Source organism: Metarhizium album (genome assembly GCF_000804445.1).
Source record: "Metarhizium album ARSEF 1941 chromosome Unknown scaffold_1, whole genome shotgun sequence".
NCBI classification, from domain to species: Eukaryota; Fungi; Ascomycota; class Sordariomycetes; order Hypocreales; family Clavicipitaceae; genus Metarhizium; species Metarhizium album.
This window is the reverse complement of record NW_024467575.1, coordinates 2,025,124-2,052,521: the sequence shown is the minus strand read 5'-3', so window position 1 is coordinate 2,052,521 and position 27,398 is coordinate 2,025,124. Positions and strand designations below refer to the sequence as shown.

At 55.3% G+C, this 27,398-nt stretch overlaps 8 protein-coding genes across 8 annotated transcripts; 4 read left to right on the top strand and 4 right to left on the bottom strand.

Annotated features, from left to right (window-relative positions):
- Positions 1-184: 184 nt before the first annotated feature.
- MAM_00583 (Methyltransferase type 11) lies at positions 185-1,623 on the top strand (the record flags this gene model as incomplete). The annotated part of the gene is made up of 4 exons (XM_040819382.1): positions 185-692; positions 770-787; positions 881-1,079; positions 1,140-1,623. 4 exons carry the CDS (start codon positions 185-187, stop codon positions 1,621-1,623), a joined length of 1,209 nt encoding a protein of 402 aa, XP_040682647.1.
- Positions 1,624-2,668: 1,045 nt separating this feature from the next.
- Positions 2,669-5,275, top strand: MAM_00582 (uncharacterized protein; the record flags this gene model as incomplete). Its single annotated transcript, XM_040819381.1, has 3 exons — positions 2,669-3,005; positions 3,096-3,305; positions 3,372-5,275. 3 exons carry the CDS (start codon positions 2,669-2,671, stop codon positions 5,273-5,275), a joined length of 2,451 nt encoding a protein of 816 aa, XP_040682646.1.
- A 1,605-nt stretch (positions 5,276-6,880) lies between these two features.
- On the top strand, positions 6,881-8,681 carry MAM_00581 (uncharacterized protein; the record flags this gene model as incomplete). Its single annotated transcript, XM_040819380.1, has 3 exons — positions 6,881-7,161; positions 7,266-7,725; positions 7,812-8,681. 3 exons carry the CDS (start codon positions 6,881-6,883, stop codon positions 8,679-8,681), a joined length of 1,611 nt encoding a protein of 536 aa, XP_040682645.1.
- Positions 8,682-9,106: 425 nt separating this feature from the next.
- MAM_00580 (Tetrapeptide transporter, OPT1/isp4) lies at positions 9,107-12,649 on the bottom strand (the record flags this gene model as incomplete). Its single annotated transcript, XM_040819379.1, has 13 exons — positions 9,107-9,322; positions 9,384-9,469; positions 9,603-9,882; positions 9,961-10,044; positions 10,116-10,179; positions 10,242-10,497; positions 10,589-11,045; positions 11,134-11,196; positions 11,266-12,110; positions 12,177-12,258; positions 12,314-12,392; positions 12,451-12,491; positions 12,569-12,649. The coding sequence occupies 13 exons, from the start codon at positions 12,647-12,649 to the stop codon at positions 9,107-9,109; spliced, it is 2,634 nt and encodes an 877-aa protein (XP_040682644.1).
- Positions 12,650-16,083: 3,434 nt separating this feature from the next.
- MAM_00579 (homogentisate 1,2-dioxygenase) lies at positions 16,084-17,619 on the bottom strand (the record flags this gene model as incomplete). Its single annotated transcript, XM_040819378.1, has 2 exons — positions 16,084-17,428; positions 17,552-17,619. The coding sequence occupies 2 exons, from the start codon at positions 17,617-17,619 to the stop codon at positions 16,084-16,086; spliced, it is 1,413 nt and encodes a 470-aa protein (XP_040682643.1).
- A 1,029-nt stretch (positions 17,620-18,648) lies between these two features.
- MAM_00578 (uncharacterized protein) lies at positions 18,649-19,451 on the bottom strand (the record flags this gene model as incomplete). The annotated part of the gene is made up of 4 exons (XM_040819377.1): positions 18,649-18,801; positions 18,871-19,054; positions 19,159-19,210; positions 19,328-19,451. 4 exons carry the CDS (start codon positions 19,449-19,451, stop codon positions 18,649-18,651), a joined length of 513 nt encoding a protein of 170 aa, XP_040682642.1.
- Positions 19,452-22,726: 3,275 nt separating this feature from the next.
- MAM_00577 (uncharacterized protein) lies at positions 22,727-24,085 on the top strand (the record flags this gene model as incomplete). Its single annotated transcript, XM_040819376.1, has 1 exon — positions 22,727-24,085. One exon carries the CDS (start codon positions 22,727-22,729, stop codon positions 24,083-24,085), a length of 1,359 nt encoding a protein of 452 aa, XP_040682641.1.
- Positions 24,086-25,711: 1,626 nt separating this feature from the next.
- MAM_00576 (O-methyltransferase, family 2) lies at positions 25,712-27,157 on the bottom strand (the record flags this gene model as incomplete). Its single annotated transcript, XM_040819375.1, has 4 exons — positions 25,712-25,965; positions 26,120-26,544; positions 26,667-26,917; positions 26,978-27,157. 4 exons carry the CDS (start codon positions 27,155-27,157, stop codon positions 25,712-25,714), a joined length of 1,110 nt encoding a protein of 369 aa, XP_040682640.1.
- Positions 27,158-27,398: the final 241 nt, after the last annotated feature.

Genomic DNA, 27,398 nt, shown 5'->3' with positions numbered 1-27,398 from the left:
CACAGGCCCGCAGGTTGTCTGTGTCGCATCCTTTGCCTCGACATTCCGGGCATTGAGCCGTCAGCACAAAAGTCCATCTACGCATCATCTCGACACAACCTCGGATCCCATCGTCGTCGTCATTACTGTCCCCATCGCCTGCGCTGTCCGCCGTGTCGAGCACGCCTGCCCGCCGGCCGCCGCGATGGTCTTATCAAGATCTCGCGAGCAGGCCAAGAGCGCCGGAGTCGTCGACCCTGTCCAGTTTAACCATCGGGAAAACGACCCCGACAAGGTCGAAGCGCCTATCGATCCTAGGGAACCGCCACAACCATCACCACCACCAACAGCAGCAGCAGAAACAGAAGCAGACGTCGCACCAACAGGACCCTCTGCCATGGTCCGGGCGACACAAGCGCCGGTAATCGAACCCGGTACTGAGTCTGATGATGAATTCGATCTGGATAGTAGTCTCCCGAGCGACGACACGACTGCAAGTTTATCTTCGAGTATCTACACCTCCTTCTCGTACGAGCGTGGTCGACGCTACCAATCATTCGGAGATGGCCGGTATCCCATTCCCAACGATGACTTGGAGCAAAACCGGGAGGATATGAAGCACGCCATGTTGATGATGCTCACTCAGGGGAAGCCGTTCTTCTCACCGATAGGGACGCACCCACAAAAGATATTGGACATTGGCACGGGGACCGGTTAGTCTTTTCTTTCCACGCCGAAGTGGAACATTTACTCGCGAGTCACAACATTCGCTAACGCCTCATGACGACAGGGATATGGGCCATAGAAGGTTTGTGACAATCCTACGCTCGCCAGAGAGGAAGAGGGGGGGGGGAGGCGAGACTTGTTTACAAATTTGCCGTGCTAACAGCTTTGCGCTTAGTCGGTGACAGGTATCCCAGTGCACATGTCTGCGGCATCGATCTCACACCAATTCAACCGGAATGGGTTCCGGCAAATGTTTCCTTTTTAGTCGACGACTGCACCTTGGACTGGATAGAGCGAGACGTCGACTTGGCTCATTTCCGATTCATGGTCATGATTTTAAAGGACATTCCTACGGTTCTCGGCCATTGCTACGAGTATGTGACCTGGTGCCATTGAAACTTTAGCTCGGGCTAGCCATGGTTGGTTATTGACAGTCACCCTAGGAGTCTCCGTCCCGGTGGGTGGGTTGAGCTACAAGAGCTACATGGCGTACCGCTCTGCGACGACGGGACAATGACGGACGAGGATCCCGTCAAGACCCTCTACGACACCGCCGGTGCCGCATATAAGAAATTTGGCATGAGCACGACGCTTCCCGCAGAGCTCGAGCCTTACCTCCGCGAAGCTGGATTCGAAAACGTGCACTGCAGAATCATGAAAGTCCCCATCGGGACGTGGGCCAAGGAAAAACTCATGAGGGCAATAGGGCTTTATCAGAAAATGGCGATACTGGACTTTATCCCAACGCTGGTGGGGCGACCTTTCCAGGCTTTGCAGATATCGGAGGCAGAGGCAGAGGTTCGAGTGGCGTTGGCGAGAAAAGGCTTGGAGGACCCGTCGACTCATCGGTACTTCAACTACTACTTTTGGTATGCGCAAAAGCCAGCGTCCAGGAGGGGTGAAGATGAAGATGTGTAGTCCCTTTTTCTTCCTCTTTTCTGTGTCTTCTTTGCCCGTTTCCTTCTCCAAGACTGAGCTTTTGGCATTGCATGGTGTATATATATCGGGGAGGGTCGGCTCTTGTGCTAGCGAGCTCATGAACTTATGATTTTTACGACCAAGAGGCTTCTTGTGATGTTGAAGGGCCAGGATCTAGCTAGGGGCATTGTTGATCACCCATTGTACATTGAATGTACAGTAAGATGCGGCGTGCATGCGCAAGAGACTGTTGGAAAGTTTTTTGGTGCTTGTCCCGAATTTCTAGGCGGCCCCAGCCACGGTTACATGTGGCGCGGCACGACTTGGTCCTACCAAATAAATTTGCGGGGACGGCTCCAGGCGCCGTCGTGAAAAGACGTAAGACTAACAAAACACCACAGTATTCAGACTGTGGGTGACCGCCTCGTCACGAAATGCGTACACGACATTGAGAGGCTTGTTTGGCCCTGACTGGTGCAAATCCGCAGCATTTTTCTACGACCAAGCCAGGTAGATGGTGTAGATGGTGTCGAAGGATGAACTGGTTAGCAGGGCGGGTCTTTGAGATTTGCTCCGTACAGGGTGTGTAGTGTCCGTCCTCCGCATGTACGTACCTACTCATCAGTGGCCGGCTACCACGACCCTTTTTTTTTTTTTTTTTTTTTTAATTTTTTAATTTTACCTGTCCACCAGCCCATCTTCTGCTGGCACCCACCGGACCACGATCCTCTCTTCCCCTCAACACCACGCACTGGGACGTCTGGTGAGAGGTGCATGCGACTCGGTGCATCCTCTCATGACGGAACCTCTGCGTACTGGTCGAGACGTCTAGAGCATTTATTCTATTCTTCGCTCATTCTCTTGTTCTCGCAGCCTAGCGCTGGCTGCGTAAAAACCAACCCAGACCAGACGACGCTGCCGTCTCGCCGCCTCCCCCCTTCCGAACTCCGACCCCCCCCCCCCCCCAAAAAAAAAAAAAAATCCTTATAACCGTCCTTGGCTCCTTTTTTCTTCTTCCCATCGTTGATACGTCTCGTTTCCACCCATGGCGCCGCCAAATGGCTCTGTCAAGAGCCGCAAGGCTGTCACTCCCAAGCCAAAGCCGAAGCCCGTGGTGCCTGCGTTGCCTCTAAAGCGGAAACCAGCATCTGTCACCGTTGTAACAACGGACAGCGTTTTCACGGCTCATGGTGCCAGGGCAAATGCTGCCGTTTCTGAGACGTCCCAGTCTAAATCGCAGACTAATGGTGCGGTGCCGAAACACATGGCCGGGAATGACACGGCAGCCGCAGTTCTGGATTCACAGCGCACGGCTGAGTCACTGCCACGGTCTGAGGGTTTAGCCAACGGAGGCACTAGCACAAACGGACAGGCCACAGTTGGTAAGTGTATTTCCGCGTCGGGTAGCCCGGCCTGGTTGATGCCTATGGTGTGCATTTGGCTGATGTCGAGTTTTTGCTTTTCAGTTGCAGAGGCTGCTATACCCGAGCCCCAGGCTGGGCGCAAGGCGACGACTGACGTCAATCAAGAGACCGACTCAGCTAAGAAGTCAAATGGAGCTACGAGCGGTGCGCAGACAGCCGCCAGTGTCTCCCCGACTGATCTGACCTCGGCTGAGCAAACGCCGCAGCCAGCCAAAGATCCCAATGTTGCGTCCAAGAATGAGCCAACGCAAAAGCCAGGTTGGTTGACACAGTGAAATATATCCCTTCACAGACGTCATTTGTTTACTAACCCGCATTGCCCAGTCCAACATCATGCTGTCAAAGCGGTCAAGGGTCAACCACCCCCGGGCATGTCGCCGTCTCGCTATCAGATGCCCCCCCCATTTCAGCCCGCCAGTCGACCATATGCCGTCGTGAACAATGGGGACATCTCACGTGGCCCGCCGGTTCCTCTGCCCAGTGGGCCTGTTCATATGCACCACTCGCATCCCAGCAATAGCAGCATTCACTTTGGCACGTTCCCGGCGTCGCAAAGCCCGTCTCCAGTGCCTCCTCACACTGGGGACATGGTCCCTCCACCCGGCATGACGACGGCTGATGCTCGTCCGGCATATATCGGTCCGGCAGGGAGCGGCTTCCCACCCATGATGCCCCCTTACGGTGCAGAGATGATGCAGCCCGGAAATTTCGACAATTACGGGCGACCCGGCATGGCTTACGGCCCCATGGAGACATTTTCACCGTATGGAAACAATTTTGGGCCCTCGACGCCCCATAGCTTCCATGGCTCCCAGTCCTCTGGTCACCCCGAGGATGGTGGCATACATCACCAATACCCACCCGCCAACGGGCATCGCAACGGGGCTACTGGACCTGGGGAATCTGATGGACATGTCCATAATTACCAAGGCAGAATTTTCGGTCACCCAGAGTATTCGGCAATGATGCCGAGAACCGGCCTTCCGCATCAGGGGCCTGCTCTTGATGACGGCGGCGATGGATTCCTCGGTTTCATTCAACAGCAGTTCGGCAGCGCCGAGCTAGCTGATTGCACGCTGGAGCTCAGATATGTAGACGACAGGGCTGCTCCTGTTCGCATTCCAGGACACCGATTGATCTTTGCCCGCAGCGTCACTCTCGCTGAGCAAGTGAAGAGCCAAATGTATCAAGTGTCTGACCGGGGGATGCAAAACTTGCTACTAGAGACGGGGAGTAGATGGATTCGATCCGACTCCTTTTACATGGCTGTCCAGAGACTTTACGGACACCCGCTCCTCTCTATTCCGCCTCGAAACCGCGCAGAGTCAGCCGATGTCATCGATGCCGGCACGGCCAGCGAACAGCTTGACTTTGCCTTGTCTTACGCTGCGGCAGGCCACTTATTGGGATGGCCACCTGTCGCTCGTAGAGGTTGCGAAGTGGCAACTCAGTTGCTGAGCTGGCAGACGCTTGAGAGGGTCATCGAATTTGCTCTTGATGGGTCTTCTGACAATGGCTCCCATGTGTCTTACAAGTACGGGGAAGGGTCCAAGGTCCTCCTTGGTGCAGTGGTGACTTTCATCGTTCATAATCTGCCTCCCACGTTTAGCCTTGACACAGCAGCAGGACACCCGGGACAGTATGCTCGCCTACCGGAATGCCCTCCGCCCTCACCAGCCAGTAAGAAACGTGCGCCGGTGGTTGCGAAAGGATCCTCGGTGCACCTCGGAATGGGTCGGCGCCCTCAACAGCTTACAGGAATACAGTTTGGCGACCTATGTCTGGCAGAGGAAACTGGCGGGGGGTCGGACTCGGTGACCCCCAAGGCGGCGCAGCAAGCTCAACCCGTGCCACAAGTGGTGTTGTCTCGAGCCCTGATCAATCTTCCGTTCTCTCAACTTAAGATGATTCTAGAATCGGCAGGGTCTGGAAACGTAAACGGATGGGCGAACGCGGAGTCACGCTACCGCATCATTCGGAGTGCCGTGCAAGAGCGGGAGGCGCGACGACATCGCACTCTTGAGGCCGTCCTGCGAGGAGGTCTTCAAAGCTCCATCTCGCTTCGTTCTGCATTGTGCAATCCCGCTCCACAGGATATGGGCCGGTGGAGTCCTCTTGGCTGGCAGGAGGAGGTTCTCCCGTATGGTAATGCCGACGGACCATCTCTCGGACGCAAGTGGGTTCCCTCGGTAGAACCGCAGAGGACTTCTGAAGCTGCTTATCCTTGACGGGGCAAGTCTACGCGCTACGAATAACGAGACGTTGGGTTGACAAAGTCGCCAGCATACATTGCATTTTCATTTAAAAGTTTTAAAAGGATGCATTTTTATTTTTCTTGGTGAGATATTGTTACTTGCTCGTGCATGGAGTTGGAGGCGGTAAGGGTTCTCTGCGCGAAACCTCTCATTGATGATGTTTCTTTTCAGGGTCGCTTGTCTACGGAGGAAAAGATGAGCTGGCTGGACGCGAAGAAACAAATTGTATGTACCAAGACGATGTCCTATTCCAACATGGAAAGCAATCCTGTTGTTGGAAGACGAGAGAATGTCCAGATCACACATGGCAGACCAGGGCGTCTCGCGCGCCGCGTGGTTGCAGGATAGAGAGTTGCGACAGCTCCTGGGGAGGTTCGGGTTCAGGATACGAGTTGATGGGCGATGACGGAGGAAGAGGTGTATGGACGGGAGCATGGCGGAGGCCACGGGACGTGCTACTTGGGCCATTGCGTCTCATGGATTCGGCGCTGCATGGTTGAACAGGAAGTTGAGAGCGGTGTCACGTGTGGGTGGGCATGGAAAAGGGGCTCAGCCGGCTGCAGTTCTGGGATGCTCGGGATGTGTTAGCAGGCGTGGAGATGAGGGCCCGAGGTAACTGTGCTGCCGCAACTTCCAAAGGTCAGCGGGTGGGCGCAAGAAGGGACGGAGCAAAAAGTCGATGGCAACAGAGTTGCGGGTGACGGCGGGCGGATGAGATGTATATAATTTGATATGACATGATGGGTTGGGGGGGTGATTGGTTTTGCCTAGGCAAAAGTCCAAGGTTGAGCACTCGGCAGTGGCGGAGATGAGGCCTTGTCGCCTAGCTGGATGGCGGATGAGCTTCTACGGTTGGTCGACACGAGGAGAAATGGCCACGGGATGAATAAAAGCAAGTCGCACATGGTGCTGGTGAGCGTGAGCGGGTGAGAGGTCTTGTACGGAGTAGACGGAGTAGACGGAGCACAGGAAATAAGTTACGTCGAGGGGACTGACGTGGTTGGTGGCTTAGTCATGATCCCTACTCGACGGTCCATCGCTTGCAAGTTGCAACCGAACCGAGCCCACACTTACCCACCTTGGTAGGTGATGCAGGTCCACGGAGGGCCGACCAATGAATGCAATGAACGCCGTTCTCCACCTGCCGAGGTCCCAGTCGTCGGGTTGGACGAAGCGGAGGCTAGGAATTGGAAACCCTTGTGATGATGAACAGACAAACCCACACCTCGACATCGCCCTGCAACCTCGCGGCACCGCGCCCTCGTTGACGACGCCGTTGCCACTCTGCCTCTGCTTCCCCTCCCCCTCACGACACGGTCCTCACGGCGTCCGCCATTGTCAGCTTTTGCAGCGAGGACAAGCAACCCTCTGTTCTTTCGTCTGCTCCTCCTCATCGACAGACGGGACAGACTGGACGAGGAGGGTCTCTGAAAACCGCCTGACTGACTGACTGACTGGCTGGCTGGCTGCAAGTGAACGGCTTGTCATTGCGCGACGTTGACAACGAGACACGCCTGGTTCCGTCAACCCGGGGAAACGCCCTCCCCCGTCGTCATCGTCATCGTCATCGTCATCGTCATGGCATCTCCCGCTCCCGTCGACCCGGTCCTCCGCAACACGCTCCGGTACACCATATCCGCGCGCGAATATGCCACGCTTCACAGATACGTCATCTCGCGGTCCAGGACGCTGCGCCGCGCCGCGCCCACGCCTGCGTCGGTGGACAGGGCGCTGCAGCCGCAGCGAGACGGCGGCGACGACTACAATGCCAGGGCCGTGAGGCACGCGCTGAGGGTCTTTGTCGCCACCATGGTTGGCGTCAAGGGCTGGAAGGCCGTCTGTCGACGTGTGGACAAGAGGTTCGTCTCCCCTTCTGCGTGCGTCTCGCGCGTGCTCCCCAAACAAGACGCGCGCGCGGTCCGTCGAGCTGACAGGTGAGCAATCAATCTCGAACACGGCGCAGCCATGACGGGCCAAGGCAGCCGTGGCACAGGTCTCCGGCCCTGAGGCTCTCCCTCTCTCTCTCGTCGATCCTGCTCCTGTACCGCTTCCTCTTCCGCTTCCTCTCGCGCCTGCGCGCCCACCTCCTGGACGCGCAGGTCGAGCCGTTCCGCCTGCGCAACCCCCGAACCGCCGCCGCCCTCACGTCGCCGTACGCGCCGGCCATCGGGGCCTCCCTCGCCGGCGTCGCCCTGGGCGTCTGTCCCTCGCAGCAGCTGCGCGTCTCCGTCGCCATCTACGCCATGTTCCGCGCCCTCGAGTTCGGCTGGAACATGTGCGAGAGCGACGGCCTCGTCTGGGGCCGCCTCAAGGGGGGCAAGAAGCGCGAGCGCCCCTGGTGGTTTGGGAGCTGGATGCTGCAGCCGCTGGCCTTTGGACAGCTGCTGCACGCCGTCGTCTTTGACCGCGACTGCTTTCCTGCCGTGAGTCGAGTCGGCGCCCGACCCCGGCCCTACGCGTGCGTGTGTGCTGACGTCTGACGCTGATGCTGATGCTGATGCCGCCAAAGGCGTACGGCAGCTTCATCTTCAGAAACTCGCATGGCTACCTGCACGCGCGCCCGGACGACTGGTCCGGCGACGCAAGGTGGCCCTCGACCACGGACGTCGTCGACGGCCTGTCGCGCATGGCCAGGCTCGGCTGGCCGGCGTACACGTCGCCAGCCATGTTCCCGACCAAGCACGTCCTCCCGCCGGGCCTCAAGGCCATATCGCCGCTGACCTCGCGCGCGCACCCGCTCATCACGTCGCTCTCCTGCGCCGCCCTGCACCCCGACGACCCGTCGTGCACGCGCACCTATCTCACCTTCTGGCTCAGCTCGTTCCCGCCCGTCGCGCGCTTCTTCCTCGCCGTCTGCTCCGCCCTCACCCTCGTCACCAACCTCGGGTCCCTGTACAACCTGCCCGTCACCACGGTCCACAAGGTCGTTGCCCGCGCGCTCCGCATGTCGGCCTTTGCCACGGGCGCCATCTCCACCGCCTGGGCGTCCATCTGCTTCTTCCAGGCGTACCTGCCGCGGCGCGCGCTCGCCACGCAGCGCTTCTTCCTCGGCGGCTTCCTCGCCGGCCTGTGGGCCTGGGTCGAGCGTCGCCACGGGCGCGGCGTCTTCCTGTACAGCGCCCGCGCGAGCGTCGACAGCCTGTGGAAGGTCGGCGTCAAGAGGCGGTGGTGGAGGGCCATGAGGGGCGGCGACGTCTGGGTCTTTGTGCTGGCCCTGATGGTCACGGGCGTCGTCTACGAGAGGGACGCGAGGGCCGTCCGCGAGACGCAGTGGCGCAAGGGCGTCAGTTGGATCCGCGGCGAGGGCTGGAGGGACTGGGCCATTGACGACCACGACGATGCCGACGACGCCCACGACGCCCACGACAAGGATGATTGAGCTCTGCTCTACTGCTGTCGTGGGCGCGAGCCTGGCAGCAGCCCTGGCAGTCGCAGTCGCAGTCGCAGTCGCAGCCGCAGTCGCAGTCGCAGCATTCGAGGCGTCGTGGCGGATGCGAATGGGAAAGCGAGCTGTTACTCACAACTGCTTCCGCCCCTTCATCGTTGACCTGCCGAGGCGGGTTGGTAGAACGTGCCTGAATACAGACATACACATACATGCGTGCCACAATTGAATTTCTCGGTTGGGGAGAGAGAGAGAGACGTGTTCAGCTCTGCACGACATGCCGTCGCTTCCTACATCCCATTCGTTCCTCGCTCAATCCACGAGCGACCCTCCGACGGACCATCGTGACGGCCCCTCGTCACTCACCACACGCCCACGCCCATCCATCCCATCCATCCCTCGCCTCCTCGCCTCCTCGCCTACGGGGCCGGAACCTTGCCCGCATCCCACCACGGATAGAACCTCTCTCCCGGAGCCAACGACTTGATCGTACATGCTTTGCCCTCACACCCGACAGACGGCTGCGTGTTGCCCCACCACTCAATCTCAACCCCGACCCATTGCACAGAGAAGAGCATGATGATGGCAGATATGGCGATGCCCGCAGACAACGCGGCCGATAGAACAAAGTTGTACTACGACATTTCTTGTCAGTTCCCGGCCGCAACACGCGCGAGCAGGGCGAAAACAACATACCTTGGACCAAAAATCGAGGTACCGCCCACGGATGTAGATCCACGAGAACCAAGCTACGGGGACGGCGGGGAATGAATATGAAAAGCCTATTCTTGTTAATTTCCGTCAAGACACACACACACACACATATATATATATATACATATATATATATATATATATATGTATATTATATATGTATATACACGCGCCGAGAGTGGTACAAAGAGTAAAACGTACTATAAGGAGCCCACTGCAAACCCCCCGCAATCGCAGCAACAAGGTGAACCTGCCTCAGGGCGCGGTTATTCGGCCACAGCTTTTTGAGGCCGTAGAAGACGAGGACGAGGGCGACGCCCAGCGGGAAGCCTAGAAGCAGCCACCTGTACTGGCCATTCTTGCCAAACACCTTGATGGGACCAATGGTGCCCCAAAGCACGGACGCGGTGAAAAAAGTGTTTGGGCCGGGGCATCGGAAGCGCATGGGCGGGTTGAGGGTGCAGACGCCGCTTATTTCCATCTACGTCGTCTTGATTAATACATGGGCTCCAGGGGAATTTTACTACCAGCCGTGGGAGTCCAAAAGAGGAGTCATTACCTGGAACTTGAGGATGCCGGTGCAAATCAGGGTTGATATAAGCGTGGCAATCATTTGCGCGGAAAAGGTGACGCGGGGAGGAATCTAGACATCGTGTCAGTAAAAGCCAGAATACCAAGTTTCCAAGTTTTGGACCCGTGCGGGATGTGGTCAACCTTGACGTAGTGGGCGAGTTTCAAGTCGTTGGCAAAGGAAAGCGCGTGGGCACAAGTGACATATCTAATGCAGGTAATTATTAGTGCAACAGATATTTTAGGCCCTGCTGGGAGGGACAAGCTTACCCGTAGGACTTGAAAAAGTTCATTGCCAAGGCGTTGCCCTCGACAATCATGCCGCCGATAAATTCGGCGAGCACGTTGAGGGTTACTTCTATCCCCGTCATGGCGGCGACGATGCCGACGGGAACGACGAACATGATGCACAGCCATATGCCGTACAGAACGACGGCCGGCGACGTGTACGTGGGCCAGAGCGCAATGCCGAGGACGCCAAAGACGATGGAAATGATGAGAGTAAGGAAGTAGAACCACTCGGACACTACAGAAGCCATCAGCATGACACGCGGAGAGATGGCGCCGAGGGGGGAGGGCAATAAGTTGGATTGTTTGTTTTCTCAAGGCAAAATTACCTTCGGGATACGCAGACATGAGACGGTTATGAATATCGAGGTATTCGCCATCCGCCGCACGCTGATTGCCCTGCTCAGTCTCCCCCTCCTTCTTGTTGCGCCTCCATCGCAGTCCCTTAACGAGGTTCTTGAAGCCCATCTTGAGTTCATAGCGGTGGTAGAGAACGACGTGTGTAATCACGGCGGCGTAGATGGCGAAGAAAAACCCGTAAACCAGCGAGTTGGCAGCAGTCATGTAAGGCGCAGAGTACTTGCTGTATTTTTCAAGGTCGAACATGCCTCGGTTGTCCAGGGTCCGCGACACGTTATACAGCTTGCCGAAATGGTCGTAGATGCGGTTGCTGTTGATGGGGAGATACGCCGTGTTCCAGGTATTGGAGTACCAGACGCCAAGGATGAAGAGGCCTGTGATGAACATGCCGCCAGCAAAGTTGAATGTTGAGAAGGATGGGATCATCTTTCAGAAAGGGCGTGGTCAGCAATATATATATATATGTGTGTGTGTGTGTGTGTGTGTGTGCGTGTTGCGGTTGCAGCCAACATACCAGGGGGTCAGTCTCGTTAAAGTTGATGACGTTCCAGTCAAACGTAGGAAGTGGATTGAAAAGCTAGTCAAAGGTTAGTTTATTCGATTTACAACGGGCGTTGGCGGGCGTCGACTCTTGCAACAAACTTACGCCGAGACCATTCTGCATCCCGGTCAGAATGTTCAAGTGCACATTGTCAGGAGCAATCCACGTCATCCATGTAAAGTACGTAAGAACCTGAAACAAGTAGTTTGGGAACCAAAAGTAAACAAACATGGCCGCAAAAGCAATCATGAAGAATCGGTATCTTGAAATGTTCCAGATCTTGCCAAACGGTCCCTGCACGGGGTGGTTGTCCTCGTTGTGCAGAGCGGTATTGAGGGCAATGGTGACGAGGGATCTGGGCCATACGCAGTATGACGGGTACACGAGAAACTTTCTCGTTAGGCCAGCCAGACCATAGCCAATAAAGTTGGTAGCAAACCCGTTGAGGAAGATGTAAGAAAAGCTACGAGCGTACTGCTGGTTAAAGTACTGAGGAAGCACCTGGGTCCAGACGATGTACTGCGTGTAAGGCAGACTTCGAGCCGTGTTGGCCATGATGGCGATGAGCATGTGCTCCTTCTTGTTGAATCTTCCTGGGTTCAGGTTGATGGCCTGGCTTGTGAAGGGAATTCGCATCTCCTTTTTGGGCATCCACTTCTCCCATGCTTTGCCGACCGGATAGGCGAGTAGCTGGGCCATGTTCGTGTCGAATCGGATGGGCGGCTGACGGATGGAGAAGAGCTGGTTGACAAAGGCAAGGAGGCATGAAAAGAGGATACCGATGGTCCAGGCCCGGATCGTAGAAACCGGCATGCTGGGGTCGTCGTGGTTGTCTGTAACGGCGCGGACTTCGGCGTATGGACTGTTGTTGGTGATGAGAGCAGCTTCAAGCTTCATTTCTTGGACGAGGCTTTCGTGCTTTTCGGGATGAACCATCACATCAGTATTATCTGAGCGACATGTCAGAGTATATATCAAAGACAAATTGTAACGAACAAGCCGGTGTATGTACGAACTCATAAATTCCTGGATATTCTGCAGAATGACGTGGGGGAAGTTTGGATCCCCATTGTGGATAGCCAACACATTTTTCATCAGCTACTCGACACGTCAGTTGAAAGCCTGAAGATGACGTGCTCACGGCGATGCCTACACTGCGGACTTGCTCCAAGGTCATGGAAGCAGCCAGCTCCTTGGCCTCGAGAATGTCGTCTTCAGTGGCATTGAGATGGCTGGCGGCTTTGTTAGAGAATTTATGATGAGGCAAGACAACGTTCAAGTCTTGCTTACCCTTCAATTGTGCGAGTACGCTCGGCTTCTACCTCTGAGATCTACGAGTCGCCATTAGCACTGGTCTATAACTAGTTCACGGGTTGCTTTCTAGGGGTGGCGATTGGCAAGCACCTACCGAATGCTCAACGGTCTCAGACGCCTCCGTCTTCTTTAGAACCTGCGACTGCTTCTCCCTCGTCTCGGACGAATTTTCCATGGCTGCCATCGTACAGAGCCAACCGGCCGAAAAGAAGTCCTAGCTTGTTGGAGAAGGACAAGCTCACGTATCGAAAGGTGACAAGACATCAACGGGGAGGCAGCACGACCTCTCTCTTTTGATATCAAAAGCTCGGGGCGTCTGTCAAATGGGCCGTCCGTGTTGGGGGCATTACTTTCAACGGGCATTCGGGAAGGTAACTCAAAGTGACCACATCATTAGCTTTCAGGCAAGCTTCAAGATAAACAAGCAGCACTTGAACCCAATGGCTTGGTCTAAGCTTAAATCGATCGTGTGGCTGGCAGGGATGCAGTGGACAAAGGTTCAAATGGCTGGGAGGCTTTCAGTATCCACCTGCAGATCTGCACGTCCAGATCTTTTGTCTCTATCTGACTGACTGAATCGGACTGAACCTCGTTTCCGAAGGTGTTTTTTTCTACGGAGTACGCCGTAGGCGTTCGGTGTGCCAAGCAATATGCCGCCAGGATGATGCATATGCATGAGCTGTGTGTGGTGTATGTCGTGGTGCGTGGCCAGCAAACGAAGTCTCGCTCGCACCATCCTACAGGGTATTGTAGCGTCACGATTGCCGGGGACCACTGACAAATGAAGAAAGGTGGAAAATTAGACTTCTGGCCCGTCAAGGAACCAGTATCAAGGTTGACGTGCGGCGTCTCTCAACTGCCTGTTCTGTGATACTCGGCGCACTGATGGCAATTGAAATACCACTTGTTCGACAGTGTTCGCGAACTCATTGGATATCGGATTTCGAGCCTTGCGTTGTGATCCTCGAGGGGAATGACGACATGTGTTGGCGTCATCGCCCACATTCTCTTCCGCGGGAAGGGAGTAAAAAACTGCCCCTCTGTGTAACCTCCAACAGGCCAAGACATTGCCCCGTTTCTCCTGCCTGCAAACCGGCCCCCCCAAATAATCTTGGGTCTGGACACAACAAGCCCTTCTGTGGGCTTTGCGTAGTCATGGTAGTCATGGCTCGTAACAACGATTGACCGACTGTTGGTCGATTACAAGACATGAGGTTGCCTCGCATATTCCGTCATTCTTCCAAGCCGCGTGATCGCGGGGTGGACTCTCCCTCAGGTTAGGGTGCTTCGGGAAGACTATCTGTCGCGGCGATAATCTTCAAGTCCACACGCAGCAGCAGCAAATTTTTCCGGTTCGGGACAGTACGGAGTAGGCGTGGGGTGTTTTTCAAGTTGTTTGTGGCACACTTCTAAGAAAAACAATCCAGAGTAGGCAGATCCTGCGCCGTAGGATCTTTTGTTCATCAGTACTCCGTAGCTTCAGGATGTTTCAAGGGTAGCCACCGGGACGGGAAGGCTTGTAAGTTGTGAGCGAGACTGCATGCCGGAGCCAAGGTCTGCATGTGGCCGTGTGCGGGTTCCAACAGGTAGGGTTGCAGAACGAGGGCCTATCAAGGGAATGAGTGGTTCTATTTTGCCCTTTTCTTCTTAGTGCCTGGCAATGTCATTACCAAACACAAAGCGTCGCCAGGTAGGTAGGACTCGAGACTGTGCCGGTCGGTATTGTTCTGTTGGAAAAGACGAAAAGATTCGGACTTTGGAAGACGCAAACGACTGCCGAGCAGGGTGACTGACCACTCACTGCCAGGGTTGCTCCTTCCCCCGAACAGGATGACAGACATGGGATAGTACTCCGGTACTCCCTGCCTCAACCTGGCGCCCAAATCTCAAACCTCCTTCTTCATTCATCCTCCCTTTCCCATCGCCGTCGCCATGGTGCTCAACTCCAAGGTTGTTGCCCTGCGCAGTTCGCGCCCAGCCACAGTCCGCAACCAGGATGTCCCGGGGGCTCTACGTGTGTTCTCGACCCTGAAACATGTTGACCAACTCGGCAGGTGAAATTGTTCCTCGCGTGGCTGACGGTGGGCAAGCAAACGACCACCGCCCATGTTTGCAAAGCAATGACCGAGCAATGGCCTTCATGCATGCGAACATGCGCGCATGCAGTTGACAAGAACCAACCAGGACAACCCTAGATTAGACCGCATGCCATATCACGGATGTTTTGCGCTACACAGGCCACCAAAACATCTTGGCCTCGTTCTTTCCGCCAAGGATGACGTGCCGACAAACTGACAATATAACTTGCCTCTGGATATTCGTGGTAGGTGAGTGGTACCCTTGTCGTTTCTACTCATAGACATGTCCTTGCTTGTCCTCCTCGCCCAAGTAAGCTATATGTCTATGTGTCACACAAGAAGGCGGGACGCAATACATACAAAACAGTCGAGACATACATACGTTGGCATGGCAGCTCAGCTCAAGACTCCTTCCTGCAGCCACTTGGCACTTGGTTGTGCAACTCAGCCATCCTGAGTACGTCCTCGATTCCCCTACAGCTAGCCGCCCGGACAACGGCGGAACTTTTGTCAATGCGCTCAGGACGCTGATTATACCCTGGCCAAGTCGCAAAGTTCTGGGACATCCGAGACGGGAAGGAAGCACTGCTCCTATCGCAAAATAAGTGTGCAGAAAGGGCCTTCAGCCAAGATCTGCCCAGACGGGTCCTTCACTGATGGAGGCCTGACCGTACCACGACGACGATAGGAGCTTCTTTTCTCCGTACAATCTTGCACTTGAGAGTGTTATGGCGTAATATTGCCGTAGTTCGTCTCTGCAGCGCCGGGAGGGGGGGGGGGAGCTATCGCTACACCCGTCTCTCATAGACTGTCTTCATACTCTGTCTCCGCTACCCCCGATTCGGACCTGAACTTGCGAACCACAGAGCAGGCCTTGGCATTCGTTGAGTCCTTCTCGTATCCCACCCTCTGCGGAGCTTCACTCCCTCTGATACCAGGTTTGGCCCTTGACTGTTAAAATGTGAGAGGCGTGTCGAGGATACTGCTCAAGCATGCGTTTGGGAGTTGCGAAGATGTTTAAGAGCAGGTGAAATCAGGCTCGTCTTGATTAGAGCGAAGTAATCACGATTGAAGCCATGAAAAATTACAATTGTAAGGTATGAGCACACAAACGATGAATGTTCTTAGCATACCAGTGAATGTAGCCACTTCGCAGTGAGAACAATTTATGATAGTCAGTGACAAGCGACGTGAATGAAGGCATGTCGCTGAAAAAGGCCCGAATGCCCCGCGAACGATATGCAAACCTCAAATTGGTGTACACTTGTCTTCCTTTTTTTTTTTTCTGTTCTTCCCGCGCTATACCGTACAGCTTGTCCATCCCAACAAGGGTGCCAGAAACAGGAAGAAAAGGAAAGGAAAGAATGGCATTATCATCACTTTACATTCCACGCAATACAACATAAAGGCTGTCGGCAAAAGATTCCCCCAGTGCCTGCTATCTCTTTCCCCCGCAGCAGGCCATCTTCTCTTGTTCATTTCGTTCGTGAGCTCATCACTGCCCGAGAAAAAGGCAGGACCAGAAGGGGTCTCAATCCGAATCTGCCAGGTGGCTGATGGCGACGGCACCCTCAGGCAGCCTGAAGTGCGTCAGGACGCCGCCCCAGCTCTCCTCGCTGTATCCCTCCTGGACCTTCTTGCACGTCTGGAGCCCCCACTCGGTCACGCCAACCATGAGACAGCTCTCGAACATGAATGCGCAGCTGCCGGCGCCGACCTTGACGGGCTCCAGCTTGGCGGCGCGGGCGGCCTCGTGGCTGTCCACGTCGGGCCCGTGGCCGCTCATGACATTGTGCAGGGACGCGCCGCCGGGGACGAAGCCGCCGGCACCGCCCTTCTTGGCGTCGTAGCCGCCGCGGATGAGGCCCATGAACTCGCTCATGGTGTTGCGGTGGTACCAGGGGGGGCGGAAGGTGTCCTCGCCGACGAGCCAGCGCGGCGGGAAGATGACAAAGTCGGCGACGGCGGTTCCGGGGACGGGCGTGAGCGCAGAGAGCACCGTGAAGATGGACGGGTCCGGGTGGTCGAAGGAGATGGTGCCGATGGCGTTGAAGCGCCCGAGGTCGTACTTGTACGGGTAGTAGTTGCCCTGCCAGGCGACCACGTCGAAGGGCGTATGGGCCTGCGTCGTCTGGAAGAGCGTGTTGTTGAACTTGACCGTCACGAGGTAATGGTTGGGGCCCTCCTGGGCCGTCGCGCCGAAGTCCTCGCTGAAGTTGGCGACGGGCGCCATGAAGTCTCGGGCGTTGGCCAGCCCGTTGGACCCGATGGGACCGAGCTCGGGGAGGCTAAAGTGCCCCTGATACAGCTCCAGCGCGTATCCGCGAGCTGGGCCCGAGGCGAGGCGGACGTTGTACTTGATGCCGCGGGGGATCACGGCAATCTCCATCTGTCTGACGAGCAGCCATCCGAGCTCGGTGCGGATGTCGAGGTCGCCTTCCTGGGGAACAATCAACAAGTCGCCGTCGGCGGAGTAATAGGCTGCTTGCTCGTCCATGTCCTTGCCCGCGGCGTACACGTACATGCCGAGGCCCTGCTTCTGAGTAGGGTCACCGGCGCCAGCAACGAGCTTCAGGCCGGACACGAAGTCGTGGTCCTTGGACTCGTCGTGGCTGAAAGGATCCCAGCGCAGCTGGTTGGGAATGTAGTACATCTTGGAGCCTTCGGTTTTGACGAGATCCGGGGCAAAGCCCGCCCGGGAAGGCTGGTACGGCGGGTGAGCGCACGAGGGCAAAATGCGATACAGCCATGTCTGCTTGTTTTCGTGTCTGGGAGCTGTGAAGGCGGTGCCGGACAGCTTCTCGGCATAGAGACCAAGGGGCGGCGCCTGGGGAGAGTTGTGACCAATGGGCAAGGCACCTTTGATCGCTTCTGATCTGCCAATATGAAAAAAATCATGCCTTGTCAGCGCTTCCAGTGTCCAATGTTGTGTTTTGCTACGATCCGTGCCTCGCACTCGAGACCCTGGGCGCGAACCGTGGCAGAGACAGAATACTCACTCAAAGTGGCAGTCAAAGCCGTTCTGATAACGATACTTCTCTTTCGTTTCAAACTCCGTGAGCGGCATTGTGACGGTTGCTCTCGAGATGGATTCTGCTGTAGTCCCAAAGGAAAGGAAAAAGTAAGCAAAGAAGCTTGTCTCCGGAAACACCGGAGATATTATAGCTTTACTTCATTTGGAATGGAAAGCCCCGCGTGCACGGATTCCGAGCGTCCTCATCCCATCGTCATTAGCAAATGGCCAGAGGCACGAAAAATTACCCGCTCTGTCCAACTTTGCGGCACAACGACCGCGAGAGCTCCTGCATTCTCGGAACATGCCACGCAGTCTTTCCGCGGTGGGGAACGGCAGTGCGGCGCTCATCGGCCCGAGAGTAACCGCAAGCCCGGAAGTGAGTGGGCAGTTCCGAACCGGTCGATGCAGGGCCGATGACGCGGCGGGGAGATGCTGCGCTAACACCATTGCCCGGTGCCTTCGCTTTCATCTGATATCGTGCTATCTCCGCATGTCGAGCTGACCTGAACCAGGCCAAACGTTGGTCTTATTGCGTCGCGAAGCTGAACGAAAAGTTCAGAAGCTATGCGCCAAAGATTGGCACAGCCGCCTCATAAATCATACCGAGCAGACTCTCCCGTGCGATAGCCGTTCAAACACGATGAGTTAATAGTTCATGCGTATAAGCCGTTCCACCCGTGGGTCTCTGATATCTACTGCGCTTGCAGGACACTGCCACAGACGGCGCCAAATTGCCAGTCTCTCCTTCAGTAGTAGCTGCGCTACGTCCATATCTCACTTTGAATATGGCAGGTTCACACACAAAGATGATGGCGACCGTGATGCGAGGTGAAGGAATTAATACTTTCCGGCGGATCCGGAAGCTTGATTCTTCGAGACCGTCACCGCAGCAAGAATACCTAAGTATGAGTAGGAGAATGGAACAAGGCGCGATGCATCCCGCAATCGCTTATACATGACCCAGCCAAGAATACCTAATCGCAATATCCCGGGCGCCCGACTCGCAACGAAACCAGCGAAGCCAAACAAAAGAAAATTGATGGAACTATTGGAACAGATATCAGGGTTGTGTTCAGTATCTTACTCTTCGTCCTTCTTGCCCTTTTTCTTCTTGCTGCCGCCGTGGCCGCTGGTACCAGGCTCCTTCTGGAGGTGTACCACCAACCGCGTCCATGACTCGTCCTTATCCCACTCGAAGCCAGCCAGGTATGGATTGTCAAGCTCATCATCAGCCTAAGGGACACCAGAATTAGTTGTCGACCCACCATACATTTGACGAACCATTTCGGAGACGAAACATACCCGCTTTTTATATGCCTTGTATATCGCATCCATGGCATCTTTGATTGTAACTCCCTTCATGTTCCGTGCTGTTACCTCCATTCCTAACGGGAAGTGCAGGTCAATCTTCTTGACAGGGGGTTTCGTCAACATGACTTTTAATACACTAGGGTCCTCGACCGTGGTGGGGCTCTTGTTGATTTTCCTGGTTGATATCACGCATGTTAGCATCAAGGTTGGAGCGAATTGTCTGGAAAGGTAAATATTCCAGCACATAATGTGGAGTTCGAGGGCAATGAGAAGACTGACCAGCCCGTCTTTTGCGTCTCAATCGCAATCTGCAACTCAATTCCATCCTTCTCTGAATTATGACATCAGTATCTTGTTAATATTGTACAGCACACGGCACCCAAGCTCCCGGGCTTGAAGTGACATGTCCCCCGTGCATCCCTTGGGAGCGTCTGATAGAACGACTTACCCAAATCATTAATGTTCATCACACCAGCTGCGCTGGAGCTGGCCCTTCTATGGCCCTTGTCCTTTGGCGGTGACGATGACAAGCCTTGGACGGCAGAGTCAACCTTAGTGAGTGGTTCCGTCATGTTGGTGATTGTGTGGATGTGTGTTCAGTGAGCTGAAACGGCCAACCAGGTCGTGTCGTCTGAGTAGCTTGAGAGTAGCTGAGGGCAGGCTCGAGTCAGCTGTATGTCAATGGCGTCAAAAGGCCGGACTGTGACTCTCGCTAGGGCTGACATGCTTGAAGAAGACCAACCTTTGATGAGGGTTTATAGGCGAGAAGCGTTGAGAGCGAGTTAGAATGGAATCAGTGATGATGGGGGGAGAGAGGAGAAAAAGGGAGGGAGGTGGGAAGGAGGGGGAAAGAGGGGAAATACATAGGAGAGGACCCTAGTATTCTTTGGCCTGAGGTGCTCATCTGGACGTTGACTGGAACAGCTGTCGGGCTGGAAATGCCCCTACTCTTTCGTCAGACCGGGCGGGGTAATTGCCATCGAGTCTGATCAACACTCCTCACAGCACTCCGTACGAAGCTGCCCACCAAGGTGGTAGTACTTGACGGGACATGGCCTCACCCGATCGCGTGACTGCGGGCCCCGGCGTATGGAGAGCAGGATCACGGAGCACAGTGTAAAGTGCAAGCGCTGAGGCCATGGGACAGAGCGCTTGAGCCAGCACTACAGAGTACAGAGTACTGCCGCAGACCTGTAGACGGTTCTGTTGATCAGTCGATGGATTCCAACGTCAATCTCTCAGTGGCTCCAGCACTCCGTGCGACGGGGCGCTTCACTTCAGTGGCCCGCTTGGGTGAGTGACAGCACGCAAGACACTGGCTTGACACCAGTCCCATTTGGCTTAGCGCTACTCCGTACACCTGCTGCAGCCGATGACTTGCTGTGTGCCAGCCAGCTGGGGTACAAAATCCGGGGAAGCCTGTCGCCCGACCCACTGCCAGAGCGATTGGGACCCAGGGCCCTCAGCAGCTACATAGCTCAGAGACGCGGTAACTCCCAGACCATGACGACGTTTGAGGGGCTGTCCCAGATACCAGCTTGTTTGTCGAGGGCATGGATGCATTGGTGAAGCTTCAATGGGGCTGCAAAGTGTGGGAAGTGGGAATTGGAATTGGGCGGCTGGCGGTCCCTGAACAGCAAGAGGCCGCTTCAAGGGGGGCGCGCACGACGGGTGAGGCAGATGTGGCATGACGCCGGCAAGCTGGTCCCCATCCGCCCGACTTGTCGATGTCGCCTCAACGCCGTCCCTCTTCCCTCCCCTCTCTGCCGTCCACTCTCATTCCGCCGTCTGTCATCTCGATCAATTGACGCTCTCGCCGGCGTGCCAGCCAGCGCCCCTGACAGCTTCGGCGCATGGTCAATCGAAGCATGCAGCCAGTCTCTATGTCTTTCCCGCCATCTGAGCCAGTCAAGCACTCCGGTGGTGGTAGCAGGTGGGTCAACTGGTGTTGCTCCCCAAGGACCTCGGTCAGCCACGATTTTTCCTAGCCTAAGTACTTAAGTACTTAAGTCTACGAAGTACGGAGTACTGAAGTGCCCAATTAGGTACTCCGTAGCAGTTGACGGCAGCGTGACTGAGACCTTGTCCGAGCAGGTCGCAACGAAGCAAAGTTCAAGGTGGCCTCGGACGGATTCGGGCAAAGCTGCCTGCACTGGCCCCAACAATGAGCCTCAAGCCAGGGCGTGGTTGACGAAGCAACCATCTCGCGTGCCTGGCATGCGCCGACATCACTAACTGCCCCCCATCCTCGCCTCGATTTGAGGCTTCAGCTTGAGTTTCTCTTCGCCAGCAAAATTGCTCTTTCCCCCATTCATGCTGAACAATTCGTCACGAAAGCCTGTTCGCTTGCTGTCCCGTCACTGGGGATCATGCAGGACGCCTCTTGCCTATGACGAATGCGGCGGTGGATCCCAATGGCACATGACACCTCGCAGGCCGACATCTCGAAAGGTGGAACCTCTGGAGAGCTGATGCCGGGGATCGCCCCAAAAGCGCCTGGACTGGTAGGTCTGCGAACGGAATCAACTCCCAACTCCCAAGGCCCTTGAGAGTACAATCCTTCAGATAGTCCATTGTGAGAAATCCATCTCCCAAATGTTGTCAAGGGCAGGACCTTGAATGCTTTGATGATTGCCGATTTGTGTACACGGACGTGGGCGTCTTGAGCTACGGTTGGTAGTATACAAATAGGAACCGTGTGAATTGATGCTCCGCTACCCTGGAGCACTACTGGGATATCGGGATGAGAGGTCCAATCTGGGGAGCAACGTTAACCCCAGTGATGAGGTACATAGTCTTTCTGACATACACAGCTGGAGACGAGTCACATCCTTTGTCTCAGATCATTGTTCGCAGCATCTTGCACAAACTGAATTGGCAGCGACACCTACTACAACCGAGATCCCAATGTTGAAATTTTAAAATTTTTTTTGGACAAACGTATCACCCAGCTAGACATTTCAATTCACCTGGCCGTGTCCTCAGCAAAGAGACGATTAAGACGTCCGAGTGGCAAACAGACGCCGCGTCACAAAGAGATGTGACTCCATGAATCTGGCGGAAAGTTCAGCCTGCCATGTTCGCGTAAAAAGGGGTGAGTAGTAGGCAGGATGTGCCCGAGACGAGCCATGCGGAGACGGGCAACGCGGCCTTTTGTACTGCGATGTCACCATGACGCGTGCTCCGGCGGCTCAGTCACAAATGACGGCTCATGCGGCAATGGCTTTGCTGCGGTCCTGGCTTGCCTGTAGATTCTTCTGGTGCAATGCTTGCAACTTTACCGAGTACTTGCAAGCCTGCCTGCCTGCCTGCCCGCTTGGTCCAGACCGGTTGAGCAGCATTGACAAGTCTTCGAACTCATCGGCTTCAAGGTTTCATCTTTGCCGGCCCTCTCTGGCAGCCACTCACGAGTCACCTCTTCGGCGGTCGCGGGTCGCGCTTTCCCACTTTATCATGGGGACGCGCAATTCATGGACAGCGCAACGTCAGCCCTGGCGTTGCCTTCAACCCAGAAATGGACCAAACTGGACAAGAGCCGGCGCAAAGATGGCACTCGGACCCATCGTCCGCCCAAGACGACGACGCTTTTCCCGGGTCTGCGTCCTCCTCCGCTGCCACCAGGATGCGGCGAGTGTTTGGTTCCGGGGCAAAATCTGTCACCTGCATCTTGCGTCGTCCCTCCTCCCCGTCATCCCAATCCTCTTCTTCTCCATCAGCTTTTCCCGTAGGAAATTTTTTGCCCGCCAACCTTGTCTCTGCCATTCCTCCGCTGACTGTGATTCTTTCCAACACCACCCGGGCGACCGACCGCAAGTCTATACGCGATCCATGCCAGTCATGATCAGATATGCCGCCGCCGCCTGGCTTGCCTGACAGCATCAGAAGACCAGGGGTATTGTATACTCGGCCGTACAAGCCTCCTCTACCGACCCTCCCATCGCGAGCATCGCAACAGACCAGGTCCACAGAGGTTCAGCTGCCACCGCTCATTGCTGGGGCGTTGAATGCCGCCTTCGCAAAGATCCTGGCTGACGGACTCGACAATGAGCTTCTGACTCACTACTACATCGGCGAGCAGAAATTTCCCGTCAACCTCGACCGTGTAATCGATCGCCTCATGTCAAAGTTCACCTCGGAGCTCTGGGACGAGCTTTATCAGTTTTACCAAGAGGCAGGCTCCGAGCCTTCGCGACAAGTCACCCTGCTCTTTGAAGGTCCGATCCGCCAAATAATCTTGATCCTCAACGGCCCCGAGGCGGCCAGGTGTATTCTCGACAAACTTGCGCCTGGCTTGTCGCAGAGGAAGGAATCATGGTCGACGAGCGCAGGTGGAATAGACCTGGCTCTGTCATTGCAGCTTCTCTGTAGCTATTGGCACCGAGAGATGTCTTCGCAGTCTCCGGGAGGCTCTCCAGAAGATATTGCCCGCAACCTCAACGCACAAATAATCAACGGAAGCTCCGCAAAAAACCTTATTGCTTCCATTCGTAATGTTCTAATGACTCCGCACTATGTCCAGGTTCACATCACCGAGTCCGCAATCTGGAACATTCTTCTGAAACGACCGTTTCCTCCCCCCACAGATGGCTTCCATGTCGTCCAATTCAAATTCGATTGTGAGCTATTTGGGCCTCTGGACGGAATTGCCGATCCGCAATTGGTCAATATTGGCTCGTTGCCGGCCATCACAGGCACGGCACAAGAATGCGTGTATACTACCGTGGAGGAGTATATTGAAAAGGCGTGGCCCAAGTGCGGCTCCATAGTATTGAAATGTCTCGAAGAAGCCGTCGGCAGCGCCTCGCTGTCCTGCCAGCAGGGCGAACCCATGTCAGGCCTGTCTATATGGGATGCAAGCGACGAGCTAGGACCTTTCTGCCCTGGCTTGCGACTCCTTCACGTCGAGTTGGAGAACTCGGCGGTTCGACTGACTGTTTCTGGCTGGTCTCATAATATGATTGAGATATTCCAGCAAATGTCTTGGCTGTGTGCGGTATTAAGTGCATCACCTTTTCCCGGCGCACTTTCCGAGTGCGTCACCTCCATATCGGACTACACATATATGAACGACTCGGTATATGTTAACTGCAGTCTAGAGCACCGGCCTGTCCCTGACGGCGATGGATCACCCTGGTTGCAGCGGATGCAGGGAGCGGCCATGGCAAGCGGATTTCCCGTGCGCGGGCTCACCTCCACGCAACTTTGACGCCATGTACAACAATGAATTGACGAGGCTTGAAATTATGGGATGCACATGGTCTGGAGTCTACATCTGTAGAGGTTGCATTTATATAATCTGTATACACACGCATGTGGCTCTCGAGTCAGGTTATACGCTCTGCATAAGCATTCTGTACCACAGTTACATATTATATAATACCCCTATCTTAGGGTTACACCTCGCTGCCTTCTTTCATCAAGTAGGGAGTTCACCGACTAGTGTACAGAGCTTGAAACAGTCGCAAGGTCTCGTCATCTCCAATACTGGGTTTGGGTGCCGGGCCGGAAACGAAGTGACTTACCTCTGAACATTCAGTTTTCTCAGTTCAATGGGACCCTGACTAACCCGGACGTCTTGGACTATGTTGTGCCTGGAAACAAGACTACAGTCGAGGCTCCGAAGGCGACTGTGGACAACGTATGGTTCCGTAGGTACCCACGACCTCGTTCTCGCCCTTATTGGTAGACACATTGGAGCTGAAACATTGGTTCCGCCCAAGAAGTCTGTAACTTGGGCAAAGCTCGCCCAAGCAATGTTCTCGGGCACATCAGTCAGCCAGCCAGTTTACTCCGAGGGCTGTTTATGTTGCGGTGACTCCGCTGACTGATGCCCTCTCATGCCTACGGGACGAGGCACGCTGTACATACAGCACTCCAAGGGAGATGAGGCAACATATGAGACGAGGAATGGGAAAGCCCCGGTAAAAATTGTTCCCACAACATGTGTCAGAGTCGGGAATAGGTCTCGAGGAATATGGGCGGACGGCTTCTGGACTTTGGATAACGAGGCCACGCCATCCTTGTCCATGCTTGCTCCCGTTTTCCCGGGCCCAATTTCGACAACACAACAACAAAGCCCCAAGAGTGCCACTTGCGAAGTGAAGCAAGTTTGGGCCGAGACCTGAAGACTGGGACTTGACATGGTATATGCTGGTGGAGCAATTTGGCGCTGATTCCTGGGAAATGCCGGAGAATCAGCCAACGTACGTGCCGGGTGCGTGTGTAGACGAGGAATCAAGCCTGGAGCCCTGCTCCTATGCAGCTTGCTCATGCCCTGTAGCGGCGGTCAAACTGCCGTCCTTGTTGGGCATCTGTTCGGGACGCGTCTAGCTTCCCAGCAGAGCAAAACAGGTCGGTTCATTGGCAACACAAATTGCAGCTGGTTGCCTACCTCTATGTAGAGCGCTATATTAGATACATAGACGTAGGATACCCGGAGTGACTAGGATTTTTGAAGTCATGAGAAGCGTTTACCTTGCTGCCTGAAACAATCCAAATTACTTAGCCAAGCGTGAGCGTGATTTCCAGCGGCGGTGGTGACTGGGCCACCCTCTACTTTGGCCGGGTTGTGAAAGCTGCCACCCCCATTCTCCGTTCCCCTTGACTGTATTCGCACGAGATGATCCAAGGAAGAGAGGAAACAACCGTCTTGACAATCTTGAAAAGGATGGACACTTTACTTGGTACCAGGTCACGACACGAGGGGTTGGCAAAAAGATGCATAAATGTAGACGGTGGGATGCCCACCAACAGCTCGAAACCCAGACCAGGCCAGGTCTACTTGTGATTTGTCCATCTGGTAAACACACCCTGTCAGCCCGCGGGATCCCCTTCACGGAGCCTTTGTAACGATGATGGCCGAGTCCTCAAACCTGGTAAATCTCCGAATATCCTGAATCACAAGGCCGGCCTGAGCGAGCAACTCCCGCCACTGTGCCTCTCGGCGCTCCTGTGCATCGAACAGGACCTTCATGCATATGCCCAGGGCGGCGGTGTACTCCACTCCTGGCGTCCTCCAAGTGTGCTTTGTATCCGGCAGGGCTTTCTCATCGATGACGATGGTGCTACGGGACCCATGGCCGGGAGCTGGGACCGAAGGATGCGGATGCAGGCCTCGTCATTGTTGTTGTGCAAAATTTGGCGGAAATAATATACGCGGGCATCTGAGTGAAGAAATGTTAGTCGTCAGCCCCCCCCCAGTCCTCTGTCAGTTTTGTTGGTTTGGAGCCGGGCAGCTTACTCTTGACAGGCTGTTCTGTAAGGTAGTCGTGGGACATCTTTTCCATGTTTTCCACCGACAATGCTGTTTGGAGAACATGGGGTCTATCCTGAAGGATGATTCGGCCCTGTAGACCGGGGAACTTGTTCTTGAGTAGGGCGCATTGTTGGCCGTTGCCACCCCCGACGTCTACGAAAGCCACGTCGGACGGGGCGAGGTCGTTGCCGAAATCCGCCTCGAAGTCGACGACGTCGAGCCACGTTGGGAGGCTTGCGAATTGGGCTTCCATATACCGATGGAAGGCCCTATCGTGCACAGGGTGCGTTGACAGCCACGTGTAGAAGTCTTGGTCAGTGCGGTGACCGGCCTTGAAAGCATTGAGCTTGGCCCCGGGCTGGCGGAGGACCGAGTTGAGCGCCGCGAGTCCAGGAAGGCGGGTGTCGTGGCTGTGGCACGAGAGAGAACCAGTTAGCTACCAGGCGTACTGTGGTTTCTAGAACCTTAATGTCCAGGCAGCGAAGAAGACCGAGGCGATCATTGGTGTGCGGTAGCGAGTATAGGAACTTACAAGTGCGTCACGGCGTCTCGGAACAGCGGGAGTGTCATCAAGTTGGATAGCCTTGTGGGGGTGAAACACCCGGGGACGACCTCATTCGCCATTCGCTGAGTGCACATGTAGTCCAGAATAGATTCAAGGACGCCGGCTTCCAGACGGCTGGCATCTTGAAGGGCTGCAAAGGAGACGGGTTCTTTGGAAGCAACTAGAGTGGCGAAGATGCCGTGCTCCTGGGCAATCCGAGTCGTTATCAACGGGAGCGGCTGTGGCATTGAGCTCTGCGTCAGCAAGCGGTCAATGAATGGCTAGACGAGGCAACCTACAGAGTACCCGACGCGTTGGAGTGTCTCAAACGGCTCTTCGATTGCAACTGCTGCAGCTCGTGCCAGTTGCAGAACCTGGTGCCTCTTGGAACCAGCGGCCACGGCTGCTTCGGGATTGGCGATTACACGCTCAAGCTGTTGGATCAAGATGTCGAGGTCGGCCGCAGCGTCAGCAGCCATGGCCTCAATGTCGCCCTCGTAATGCGGCGGAGAGGAAGCGGTTGACGTTGACTTGATGCGTCACACGAGAGGAGGCGCGTTTGCTGACTGACGGATGCATCCGTCTTGTCACTAGAAGCAGTAGTAAATGAGCCTCAACCCAGCTACAAAGACAGACGCAATTGTGTGTGAGCGTGTTGACAATATCTACTTGGCCAAGCAGAACGTTGTAAATTTGCAGTCCTCTGGGCAACAACCTGGC